The sequence below is a fragment of the Centruroides vittatus genome, unplaced genomic scaffold (assembly GCF_030686945.1).
Source record: "Centruroides vittatus isolate TY-2023 unplaced genomic scaffold, ASM3068694v2 contig_2950, whole genome shotgun sequence".
NCBI lineage: Eukaryota > Metazoa > Arthropoda > Arachnida > Scorpiones > Buthidae > Centruroides > Centruroides vittatus.
In genome coordinates, this window is record NW_027121874.1 from 1 (window position 1) to 13,720 (window position 13,720).

The window sequence follows — 13,720 nt, forward strand, 5'->3', positions numbered from 1 at the left end:
AGGGATTTTTAAATTTTTTCAAAGCATATGATGATAAAAGTTTTGTGCAATGATATTGCCTATTGAAACAAACTTTTATTTATTAACTAAATGAAATAGGAAGAGAGCCTGCAATTCCAATACATTTTCAACTTCTCTTCACACTTTGATTTTATGAATGGTGTAACTTTTATGAAAAAGTCTCTCTTGATGTGTAGCAAACAAATACAGGTAGGCCTCCTACAACGCGGTACCTTTACAATGCGGTTGGAAAAATGCGAAAATTTTCTTACAACGCGGTTTAGAGTATTTAGAAATGAATGATCTTTCACATAACAGAAAAATCGCAACGGATCACATAAGTGCAGTGGAACTTGATGAAACAAGCTCAGATCTTGAAATGAGGCCAGTCAAACATTTTCGAACAACTATAAGTGACGATGAGGACTGAATTTGTGAGCATAACATTATGTTTCTTTCTGATTTTGACTTGAAATCATAATCTTTTTAGTTTTTATATGATGATGAATTTTATTTAAGCTTTTTATGTATACATAAATTTAAAAAATGATGAAAATGTTACATTATAAAAGGCAGTTTTTCTCTTTTTAGAACTGAATCCCAGTTTTTGTATTAAGTTGGTGTCTCCTATAACGCGATTTCCCACAACACAGTATTTTCAAGGAACGTATCTACTGCGTTGTAGGAGGCCTACCTGTACATTTACTTAAAAATACACAAATAATAATTGACATTCACTGTCAATGTGGATGTGTCAGTTTCTGACTAATGTATTCATTGTGGAAATTCAAAGATAATATATAAAGGATTAAGATAATATTAGAATAATTTTGATAAAGATGATGATGATAATTTATAAAATTATTTATATATCAGCTAACTAATTACGTATTTTAGATCCTAATATTGTGGAATTTCTGAAAAACAGAAAGAAGAAATTACCGAGTTCTGAAATTAAATTGGAATGTAAAGGTATATATGATATATTTTTAATATTGTGTATAAAATTATTGTATATACATAAAATAATATCCAAAAAGAATCAGTAAAGTCATTTCTAACAGTCATTAATAACTCCTAGACAATTTTTAAAACAATTATTATTAGTTAGGTTTCATTTTTAGTATTACTGTGATGAAGGTAGTGCTGAATGTTGAATTTTGTGCCGGAGTACTTGAATACTTGGGTTTTAGATTCACTCTGTTATCCAAATAATTTGATAATTGTGTACCTGAATGATCTTATTCTTAGATACCCATTTGAAAGATTGATTTTTTAATGTTGTGTACAAATAAATATGCAAAATAATTTTTAAAAATGAATAATAATCATTGTATAAGTATATAAAAAACAACGTTTAACAAATTACTTTGCTTTTCGTTTATTTTTCCGTCGTTCGCTACCAGTTGACCAGTCCACATTTCCACAAATACGAAGGCGACCTTTCTTTATAGGCTACTGCCGATGTTACAAAATGTAAAATAGGTAAAACGTCCTCTGGAGCTATCGCCACTTTCCGTAAAAATTACAATTTAGGTAAATATAAAATATAACACATGGCCGACGGTAATACATTGTATAAGTATATAAAAAACAACGTTTAACAAATTACTTTGCTTTTCGTATAAAGTAAGGTCGCCTTCGTATTTGTGGAAATGTGGACTGGTCAACTGGTAGCGAACGACGGAAGAATAAACGAAAAGCAAAGTAATTTGTTAAACGTTGTTTTTTTATATACTTATACAATGTATTACCGTCGGCAATGTGTTATATTTTATATTTACCTGAATAATAATCATTTTCTATAATTTAATCTACTGTATTTAGCAGTTTTTAATTGTAATTTCTTTCTAAGGAATTATTATTGTATTCAATTTTTAGAGGATCAGTTTTTCAAAATAAAATTTTTAATTACTTAAAATTGGTAATTGGAAAAATATTTTTTTTTTAAATTGATGAACAAATGAAAATTAAATAAAATGTTTTATTATATAACAATAATTTATCCTGGTATTAATTCATAGCTGTATTGCTTTGAAAAAGTAAGAAAATGTTTATTTATTTATTGTTTATTAATAAATTCTGTAATTCTTAAATAATAATTTTTGTAATCAGTTACAAAAGTTTAAATTTATTAAATTTGTCCCTTGATAAATTTTTTGAATTTATTAAAATACTACCCACAAAACACCTGATGTTGCCAGGAGAACTGTAATGAAGATACCAAAATTGGATAAAATTTTGTTATGGCCAGATAATGGCAAGTAATATGCAACATGTAAGGACTATATAGGTGTATCTAGTGATAACATAGCAAAGTTTATTGATGATGATAATACTATAGTTTATTGGTTTCCCATAGAAGTTTCAGGAATATAAATAAAGGTAGAATTTTACTTATAGTACATAAATGAAACCAAAACTCAAATTCTTAACCAAACTTGGCCTAAACTGCCAGATTATTTTTCAGGCATTAACAGGACTAGCGATCTGGAATAGGGAGTTAAAGTCTATTAAAGATTGATCTTTTATTCCAGAATTTCTAAATTATTTAATTAAATTCAAAATGAGTTTCTAATCATTAAGCATTATACATAAATGTGGCTTAATTGTGTCTATTTAGAATAAATTTAGATATTTAATTACTTTAACATTACATTCAATATAGAAAAATAATCCGGCAATTCGGGCTTAAGTATGGTTTCAGAAAATAAACAAATGATAAAGTTATTGGAAGAAGAAACAATGGAAAGATGGGGTAGATGAATACATGCTCTACTTTTGGTGTATTGCTAAAAGCATACAGGAAATCCTTATTAGTTCAAAATTCAAGGGACAAAATAATTGAGACTTTGAATTATTGAGTTCTGAATTATCCAAGATTTATATATTTATATACAATATGCCAAATGGCATATAATTGATGTAATTTATTAAGGAAATGGAGTGTGGCTACACATACAGAATGCTATTTTTATAGGTTAATAATTTATAATAATAATATAAGTAAACTGCAGGTAAACAGTCCATGTCTGGTGAGAATCTCTCAGATTGCTAGATAGGTTTTATAAGAAGTAAAGCATAATTCCTTGAAATGTAGCCCACATTATTTTTAAAGTAGCCCAAAAAGTAATAGGTTGTCCAAATCTAGTAGCATAGAGCCTTACAAATATTTCAGTCTGCCACTTGTAGTCCAGTCTGGCAATGCAAAAAACCAGTCATATTTTATGAGATAAGAGACAAACAGGGTAGTCTGTGGATAATGTGACACCCGAAAATGTGTTAGTATAAAAGCAAAGCCATGTTGACCAGATTAGAGTTGTTGTTGGTCTATTGTTCTTTTACAGTATGGAAGCATTTGAATTTAAATGAACAAGTTAACATATGCATATCAGAGTTTGGACAGAATTTTCACTTTGAAGTTTGAAGTAGCTGTATTTTGAACTAACTGAATTCCTTAACATGTAAATCTCTATATCCCCAGCTAGGATGAAAATGCAGTTATGAATTAATGGGATTTCAAACTATCTGAGTTTGAACTAACAAGAATTTCCTGTAGTAGTTTTTGCATGATCTTTGTAAAAATAAATTGACTTATTAAGAAATAAGATTTTGTCTTAGAAAACAATCCTCATACCGGTACTCCAATATCCAATATCACTTCCTAAGCCTTTTAAATTTCTGAGATAAGATGATAAGATTTTGTCTTATTTGGGAAAAATAAAATAGATTTATTTGTAAGGTGTGAACTCATCCCTTTGGATTCAACTACCTGCACCTGTAGGAACTGTGTAAATAACCCAAAATATGTTTCAGTTAAAGAATTCTACTAGATAAAATCCTACTTGGAAAATTCTTACTGGAAAGAATACTACCAGAGTGTATTCAGATTAGAATACACTATAATGCCAACCCAGTAATAATTTTTAGTGCCAAAAAACATTTTACTATGTATCAGGTCAGTCCATAAGTCCATGCGCATTTTTATGACCTTGAGAAAAATCTTGTTTTGCTGTTAAAAATGTCAGTCTAATGTGATAATTTTTACACTGAAGTGTTAAATTGGATCTCATTCATATAATACTGTTCAGAATTGTGAACATTTCAGTTGTTTATTTTCGTTAAAATGGAAGTAACCGATGAATATAAAAGACATGTTTTATACTTTTTATTTTTAAGTGGTGAGAATGCTACAAATGCAGCCAAAAAAATAAATACTGTACATAATCAAATTGTAATTAGTGCAAGGACTGCGCAGAAGTGGTTTGAAAGATTTAGAAACAATGATTTTAGTGTGGAGGATAAGGCTCGTACTGGAAGACCCGTTGACTTTGATGATGATGCTCTCTCTGCACTAGTTGAAGCAGAACCATCTTTAACAGTTGACGAAATTGTGGAATGTTTAAATTCATCCCATGGAACTGTTCATAGACACCTACAACAAATCGGAAAAGTTTCAAAGCTAGGAAAATGGATACCACATGAACTGTCAATAGCTAACCAACAACAACATGTAAACATTTGCACGTCTCTTTTATCCCGTATTGCTTTAGAACCTTTTCTTGGTAGGCTGGTTACTGGAGACGAAAAATGGATCCTCTATAATAATGTGACGAGAAAAAGACAATGGATGGATCGCGACAAGCAGCCAAAACCGACTGCAAAAGGTGGGTTGCATCCAAAAAAAATTCTTTTGTCTGTTTGGTGGGATATGTCAGGTGTAATTCACTTTGAGCTGTTAGAACCTAATCAAACAATTACAGCTCAAATGTATTGTGAGCAATTAGAGCGTTTAAATGAAAAATTGAGAAAAAATCGACCGTCGTTAGTGAACAGAAAGCAGGTTCTCTTGCAGCATAACAATGCCAGACCACACGCTGCAAAAATAACTGTACAGAAACTTGAAAGCTACAACTGGGAAATTTTACCTCATCCACCATATTCGCCAGATATTGCTCCCAGTGATTATCATCTTTTTTGCAGTTTGCAGAATTTTTTAAAAGGGAAAACTTTTGAGGATGAGAACAATGTAAAAAAGGCTATTTCTGAATATTTTGATTCAAAACCGAAATCATTTTATGAAGACGGGATTAAAAAGCTACCATCAAGATGGCAAGAAATTGTACAAAATAATGGTGAATACATTATAGATTGAAATAAAATTTAATTAAAATTTTTTGCTGCTTTTTTTTTGTAGATAAAAATACACATAACTGACCTGATAGGTATATAAAGTACATAATTGTAAATATAGAAAAATAAGTAAAATTGAGACATTTGTTATTGAAAAACTGAAAGATCTTTTTAAACTGCAGGAGCCATATTCTGGTCACTTACTTCTCTCTTCATTCAGAGATGAATGATGTCAAAACAAGAGATCTAACTTGTCTCTCAGAGACAGAGACAATTCTAGTTGCTCATAACGATTTCATCGTTGTTGTTGATATCGTGATTCTATTAGGTTGATTATACATTTGATAAATTTAAAAAATTTTTAAAAATTCTTTAAAAAAACAATACAAAAACATGTGTCTTCTCACTTCTCCTTTCACGTGCATGCATGTGAAAGGACACAGTTCTACGGAAGAGTTCTACATGTCTGATTATACACGTTTGAGTTATTGGCATGTACAACACAGTTCAGAATTTTAACCAATGAAATTGAAATTTTTGAAAATGCAGAGCACAAAATTGTAGATTACGTGGTCAGGAAAACATGAGGTTCAAATAAAGCATGTAATTTTGATAAAGATATGTTTTTATTTTGTAACATTTTTACAGATTGTAATGTCAAAATGTTTCTGGTAAAATTGTCTCTTAACAAATAGAAATTTTAATAACTTAAGTTAGTTAGAAAAGTGTAAATACTTAGTTAAGGAGGAATTAGATGGTAATATTTCAAAAAATATCTAGATGTATGTCTGGATGGATAAAAGATTAACAGCATATTCAATGGTTCCGTAATTGATGTATAATCATTAAAAAAAGATGGAGACAGTGACATTCCTGAGTATCCACTTAAAAAAAATTTGAAAGTATTATTTCTATCTCAAAATATTCTTTCCTGGGATAGAGAACATTCTCTAATACGATTGTATAGTGCAAGTAGCATCCAGTCATCCATATTGGATATAATGAAATCAAGATTACCGACGAAAGACTAGTTGAAAGATGACTATCTGCTCACTTCTGGAAGACTAGAGAATCTTTGAGAGAAGAGAAGTCAGAATCATATTTGGAGAGAAGTGACAATCTCTCAAGACATAAACAAATGTTTAGCCAATCATTGACCAGTTTTTAACATAGATGCTGTCTCCTGAAGATGAGAGGTGATGACCAGAATATGCTAGGTTGTTAAGTTGTTTATATGGGATAAGTATTAATTTTATTCTGTTAAAAAATGCAACATATTCTAATGATGACATTGTTTACTTCAAAGGTATTCTTTTGTACTTTAGATTTAATACACTACATAGGATATTCCTAAATTGTTTCTTTTTCAAATGTATGTATCATTTGCTGTTGCTGATGTTTGTGTTCTTATGGACATGCTACAGCAAGATGATTTTATGCACTTGCTACATCATTCATTATGAAATATTAAATAAATTTGTATGACATGGTAGTACTCTCTCCTACAGTTTTTAGTATATGTAGCTCACTCTTTTTTAAACAGCTCTATTGCTGTGACAAGCGTGTGCACGTGTGCACAAAAAATTTTTCAATTCTTCAGTTGTTATTCTAAATTTAGTTCAAACATTATGTTGGCAAGAGTATTTTGGCACTTTCCTACAGATGTTCCACCTGGTGCTTAAATCTTTTCATATATAAGAAGACCCTGTTCTACATACACACATGTGCTTTTATACCTCTACTGTGTATACTGTACATTAAACTCTGTTCCAACTAAGCAGTTCTTTTCTTTATCTTGCTACTACACACTGTACCAGCTACAACACCTTAATAAGTGTAGTTATGGTTGTAAACTTATTCCATGTTGTTTATATGGTTGTAAAAATATTCAAATGTTTTTCTCAGAACTTTTTCAGATTGTTTAAGAGAGTACCATAAGGAGGGTGATACACTTATGGTTTCCTGTTAAAATTTTAGAGAGTTACAAAAATATTTGCATTACTTTGTAATAATTCCCAAGCTTTAAAAATAAAATGAAAGAAGTACAACTTAAATCTTCTAGACCAGAGATGGTGAACCTTTTTGAGTGCATGTGTCAAATAGCAAGCATACTTTTAAAAATATTCATGCATGCTGAAGTTTTAGACTTTGGATAATGATATCTAAAGAAATTAACCGATCATGCTTTAATTAGAATAAATACAAAGAAGCTGATTGAAATAAAAGATGATCAGATGATAAATCTAAAGGTTGATGGAAAAAGACAGGTGACAAAACAAAATTTTGTGATATATTACATGCTAGATGATTTCTTCCTATGTGCTACAGGTTTACTATTCCCGTCTTAGGTCTAGCAAACAAACAGGAACTTTGTTTTCTTGATTGACAGCAATAGCAAGAATACAATTATGGCTCAGTGATGATGATACTAGAGGTTGAAAGAACTTGCTTCAATATTTTAGTATTACTTAATTGAAAAATAATAGAATAATTCAATACTGCAACACTAATACTGTTTATTATATAAATGTGAAGAAGGTAATAAATCAACAGCTTCTAATGGTGATCAGTTAATATACTGAAATGGACCTCATGGAATATCATTTATTTATTTTTGAATAAATTAAGAATAAAGATTTATGATTAATTTCTGTTTTCATTTTTATATAACTCATGATTTCTGTATAAAGTTACCTTTATAACAAACATGTGAATATGTTCACTAGTAAACATTTTAAAAACTTATTTTAATGCTAAGTTTATGTATATTGTTTTTCCTTTGGTAGGAAACTAGGACAGTATGATTTTGTCATTGTAGGATTTTATTTGGTAGGATTCTGTCTTCGTAAGATATTGTATGAATCTGGAAGGAACTTGTAGGATATCTTTTTGCAGGAATTTCTTGCTAGTAGAAATTTTTGTAGGAAGTTTTTGTTGAAAGTAACATTACCCAGCAAAAAAATTTTTATAGCTCCAGCATTAAAATAGGTGATTCCCGTAGAAAAATCTTCTTGATTTCAAAAAGCACCTTTAGATTTCCTTAATGCACAGATTAAAAGATAGACATATATTTGTATTATATGTGTTACTGGCAAAACCTGATTTTACGCCAAACTAGTTTGGTGTAAGCGTGTCAGGCCAAACTAGTTTAGAATTATTATTTAAGTATATTAATGGTTCAAATAAAATTAAAAGACAATCAATTAGATGAACAATATTTATTCAAACATTATCTACTTAATTATAAAAAACAGGATTAATGTTACCTTAGGCCGCGACTCCACTAGCCATAAAACAGCCGTAAAACCCCTCGCTGTAAAATATTTTAATCACGTGACCTATTTGCGTTTGCGCTCGGATTGTGGTGGATGTCCGGCTAGCAAACCTTTTTACGGCGACAGTACTATTACGGTGTATACGTGATCTATCGATATAAAGACAATAAATATATTCTACGAGTTTTCTCTGTACTATAATTACAAATGTAGTAAAAGTAATATCTTTACTTTCATATATTGACTTTTATTATTATATTATTAAGATAGTATACAACACTTAAAAGCTTAGCTTTATAATATACTACTATAAATTGAAGGATTTTCCTTTGGCCGTTCATATCGCGTGTTTTAGGCATTCATTATTATAATCTAGATACCTCTTGTCGTAGATACATGAATACTTTCGGATGTTTTTGATAAATCTTTCCAGATCTTCTAGAGTAGCCACGAGAGAATGTACACAAAAGCTCGTTTTTCGCCATTTTCGCACCATGTCACGATGACCTAGATTTCACTGACTTCTGATTGGTGGATGGTACCGGTTTACGGTTGTATTCACTTCGAAAGTTGAACACTGCTCAACTCGCTTTTACGTTGGTTTTACGACCTGCTCAGGTGTAAAATATCATGGTCACGTGATTAAAAGTTTTTACGGCGAGGGGTTTTACGGCTAGTGGAGTCGCGGCCTTACATATCAAAGGTGGCGGCTCGTCTCTGAGTCCAGCAATCAGAAGACAGGGAACAGTGGGGACGCACGTTCTAACCTAACCTATTCTTCTCAATGTCAGATGTGGTAGCTGTATATACGTAATGTGAATGTATGTCTCTTTAATCCAAATAAATAAATCTGGTAGACTTCCTGAATAGCTGTGAGGAAGTCTACCGGATTTATTTATTCAGATTAAAGAGACATACATTCACACTAACCTATTCTAATAAATTACCATAATTATTAAGTAGACTATATTTGAATAAATATTGTTCATCTAATTGATTGCCTTTTAATTTTATTTTAACCATTAATATACTTGAATAATAATTCTAAACTAGTTTGCTACACCTTACGCCAAACTAGTTTGGCCTAGGCAAACTAGTTTGGCGTAAAATCAGGTTTTGCCGGTAACATATACATATAAATACATTTAAAAAAATCCTGATGTATGGATTTTTTTCTTTATTTTATTTATTTATTTATTATTGCATGATATAAATTCTGGTAATCTTACAAATAAATATTTATGGCTTATCATTAGTTCACCATAAATGGCAAATTTTAAAAAGTTTTTTGTCTTTGTTATGCAGTGTCTTCACATGTAACAAATTATCTTCAATACAGTATCAGTAGATTAAATTATTTTTTTTTAGCCATCTTATTTTTGTTATTTTTTTTTCTTTAGTGTATTTTATATTTTAAAGCTATAAAAGTCTTAAGATATGTTCTTTATTTTTGTTTGAAACAACAAAATTAATACATTTTGTGAATTTGTTTATTAAAATTTATATTAGATGAAAATAATTCAAGTGAAAAGAAGAATAAAACACTTACCAATATTAACAGTGAATCGGAAATATGTACAGAGAAGACAAAAGACAATGAATCTTCTATAAGTAAGATTTAAAGCTATTTATTTATTATTATACTGTATTTTCATTATTTGCAGTATGATAACCTTATTATTATTATCATCAGTGTTGTGATTGATACTACAGCATGTTTGTTTGGGTCAGCTATTGTAACTCATATAGATATTAATTAAACACAAAAATTCACACCTTCCTCTCAATTTCCAGCATTTACTGTTGAGAAAACGAATATTTTTGGCTACATTCAGTGGCCTACATCAAGTTAAGCAGATTCTATATCAAACATCTATAGCAGATTCAAAGTTTGGAATAATGCCATTTTTCTTTGATGTAATTGTTTTTAAATTAATATATACTATATTTATGTAAATATTAATATAGTTTTATCATATTAAATGAATAATTACAAACAAAAATATTAAAATGCCTAATAAAATAATACAGTATAAGAAAAATATTAAAAACAAACTTATTTGGCGAAATGTAAATTTATATCATTGTGTGTATTATTGGTTGCCACTATTTTTTAAGGGGTTATCTAATATAGATTGCCATGTGTGAGAAGCCAGGGGGGTTTAAAGTGTTCACCTTTTGACTGCTTATTTGGCCATGGGTCAGTTAGATCCGCTCAAGTTCACTGGATGGCTAGAATTTCGGAGGGCTATTAGTTGAGTGGCAAGGAACCTGGGTAAGTTGATTAGGTGTTGGGCATACCTTAGATAAAGAGACTAGCTTTTAACTCAACAAATTTAATATAAACAATAATAAAGATTACAGAGGACGGAACATGTAACTTATAGTTAATAGTTAATAAAGTTACATAAAGTTATGTAACTTTATTAACTTTAACATTAGTTCCGTGTAACATAAACTCGAGACGGATAGTCTTAGCAAGTAGTTATTTTCTTAAAGACTAAATCTAACTTATATTCTAAGTCGACCGAGAGAGAGAGAGTTTACAATTCTACATAAAATACCTCAGAGAGAGTGACGATGTCTCATTATCCTGTTTATTCGATGGTCACAAACCAAATTGTGGATCTAGTCAAGGTAGTGTCGGGCTGTCGTCGGATTTCATAGGGAAGATGAGAGTTGGGCGGATGGAAGCTGGGCCTATCACTTCTTGGAGAATGTCTGCCTTGATTATGGCGGGATGGGTCCACTTATGTTTACTGTTGATGTCCACTCGGGTGCGAGCCCTTTTTATATGCATTGAGTGTGGGAATAGATTCAGGTGACTTTGATTTAATGTGGTCTAAGTTTGAGCCATGTCCAGGTGGGCTGACGGCACATTGATGACCTGGCTGATTCTAAGATTTTTATTCCCATATTTGGTAATTACTTTTGACAGCTTTCCTCATTAACAACTGGATGTTTGGACAAAGTTTCGCTGATAAGTCCAAACATCTTGATGATTGTTGATTCGTAAGGTTATTTGATCGTCTGATTATTTCTCCTATCCATGTGTGACGGAAATATGAGGTGCTGGGGGGAAAACTGAGGGTTTTCCAATTTTCCAATTAATCACCTATTAATTTAATTAACCTTGAATTCTCACACATACCTTGGATATGGATATTGATTCTTTATTGTTAATGCAGCTTCCTTTAAGTGTTGTGGCAAATATTTGCTGCAACACTTAAAGGAAGCTGCACTAACAATAAAGAAATTGAGAGGAAAATGTAAATTTTCGTGATATTAATTAACTATAATAGAGTGAATTTTGCAGAAATATTAATGTAATAAAACTTTAATTTCAAAGATTCTTTCTTCTAAGCAGTTGAATGCTTAGTTTTTAAGTGTTTAAAAACTAGTTTCAAGGCAATTACTTTTTATTTTAATACTGTTTGAAAAAGATAAAAACTGTATCTAAAATTGGTACAATTTTATGAAATAGATATCATACCATAGTTTTTCTCTCTTTTATATAATGCTTGACCAAAAAAAACAGTCCTTTCTTTCAAATTACTTTCTTTTTAATATAAAATTCAGTTATAACTGTTTTAAACAACAGTTTTTTTTTTATTGACTAATGAAGTCACTATTAATTTGTTTGTGTTTATGCATTTATGTGTGTTTTTGTTGCTAAATCAGTTTACTTATTCTAGTCATTTAAAATTGCAATCAATTATAATAAAGAAGAATAAAAGTTCATTGTTTTATGTTCTGTTTTGTTGATTATAATTTTTATGATAGTCTGTATAAATTGAATAATTTAAAAAATATATATTTTATATCAACATTTAAATATAGTTATTAGGCAGATATACTATTAGAAAGCATATTCTGCTATTATTTTTAATGAGAAAGGCTAACATTTTCATAATAGTATTTTACTTTTAAAATAATATTTAATAAATAAATGAATAAAAATTTAAGACTGTCAAGTTTATTATTGAATGTCAATGATTAATTAGATAAATAGGTATTTGAAACATAAAAATATATATTTATTTATTTAATTTTATGTATTTTATTTTTTAGATATAGAAGATGAAAAATTGCCAATAAAGCCATCTGAAACAAAGAAATGGGTGCATATGGATATAGTAGAAAAGGAAAAATTAGCTTGGATGAGTGACTTGCCTCCTCCAAAATTAACTGATCCAAAAGTATGTCTTTATAATAATATAACTTTATTTGAATTAATGAAATTTTTCAAAACTTGTTTGATATAAAATGTTTTCTGACAGATATGTAATGAAGTTACTGTATTTTACGGACTATAAGACGCACTTTTTTCTTCGAAAAATTGCCTCCAAAATTCAGATGCGTCTTATGGTCCGTAACGTCTTATAGGTATTTTTTTAAAAAGTTGCCTAAAAATTAAGGTGCGTCTTATAGTCTGTAAAATACGGTAAATTTTAATTTGAGTAATTTAGTATACTTGAGTTGATATATAATTGCTAATGGAAGTATGGAAAAATTTATGTCATTATTCTCACTATCTGTTGTTTTATATAATATACCAACAACAATTTAATATTCCAAATAAATTAGTTTAATTAATAATGTAAACCTATGTTAGTGAATAAATAATGAACACATCAACCCTCAACTGTAGGTAGTGATATTGGTCATAATCATTCTTATACATTTGACTTTTTCTCATAAAATAATTTTTGAACTAAAATTATTTAACAATGTCTTCCAATAATTTTGGATTCAAAATTACAAAACAAGATAAAACTTTTTTATACATTTTGTCTTACATTTAGACTTTTTATACAATTACGTAAATTTTTTTTCAACAGAGCTTAAACTTATCTGAGTGATTGTTTAAACTTGAATATTCTAATTTAAAATTACTTTCTTGACTGATATAGATTATAACATAGGAAAAGTATGATGATTGGTCAAAATTTGACCATTCCTGTTTTTTGCATTTTTTAATTTTTTGACAATTTATGAGCTCAAAAACGTAAAAATAAAACCTTTACAAAACTGTCTGTGTATGTTGGTGTTTATTTTGCATCATATTTCAGGACTGGGTGAACCAAAAATTTTGAAACTTGCCAGGATTATTTATATATACAGGGTATTGATGCTATTAAATTTAGTAATAAAAGGTCAAAGGGGTGGGGAGGTAGAAGTAATCACGTGTCATATCTTGACTAGGGTCAGACTTAATGAAAACTTTACTGATTACAGGCACTTACAATTTTTTGAAAAATTCATTTCTGCCTTCAAAATTAAGCCTTTTGCATTTTTATAATAATTAATAC

The 13,720-nt window shown here is 29.5% G+C and overlaps 1 protein-coding gene across 2 annotated transcripts in view; it reads left to right on the forward strand.

The window, feature by feature from the left end:
• Positions 1–897: 897 nt before the first annotated feature.
• The window catches only part of LOC136972519 (RNA polymerase II-associated protein 1-like), a gene marked incomplete at its 5' end in the record, with an annotated part of 70,932 nt that continues 58,109 nt past the window's right edge, over positions 898–13,720 (forward strand). For both annotated transcript variants that reach the window (XM_067267105.1, XM_067267106.1), the window contains 3 exon segments: positions 898–972; positions 9,918–10,019; positions 12,480–12,607. In XM_067267105.1, coding sequence (XP_067123206.1) covers positions 898–972; positions 9,918–10,019; positions 12,480–12,607 — 305 coding nt within the window.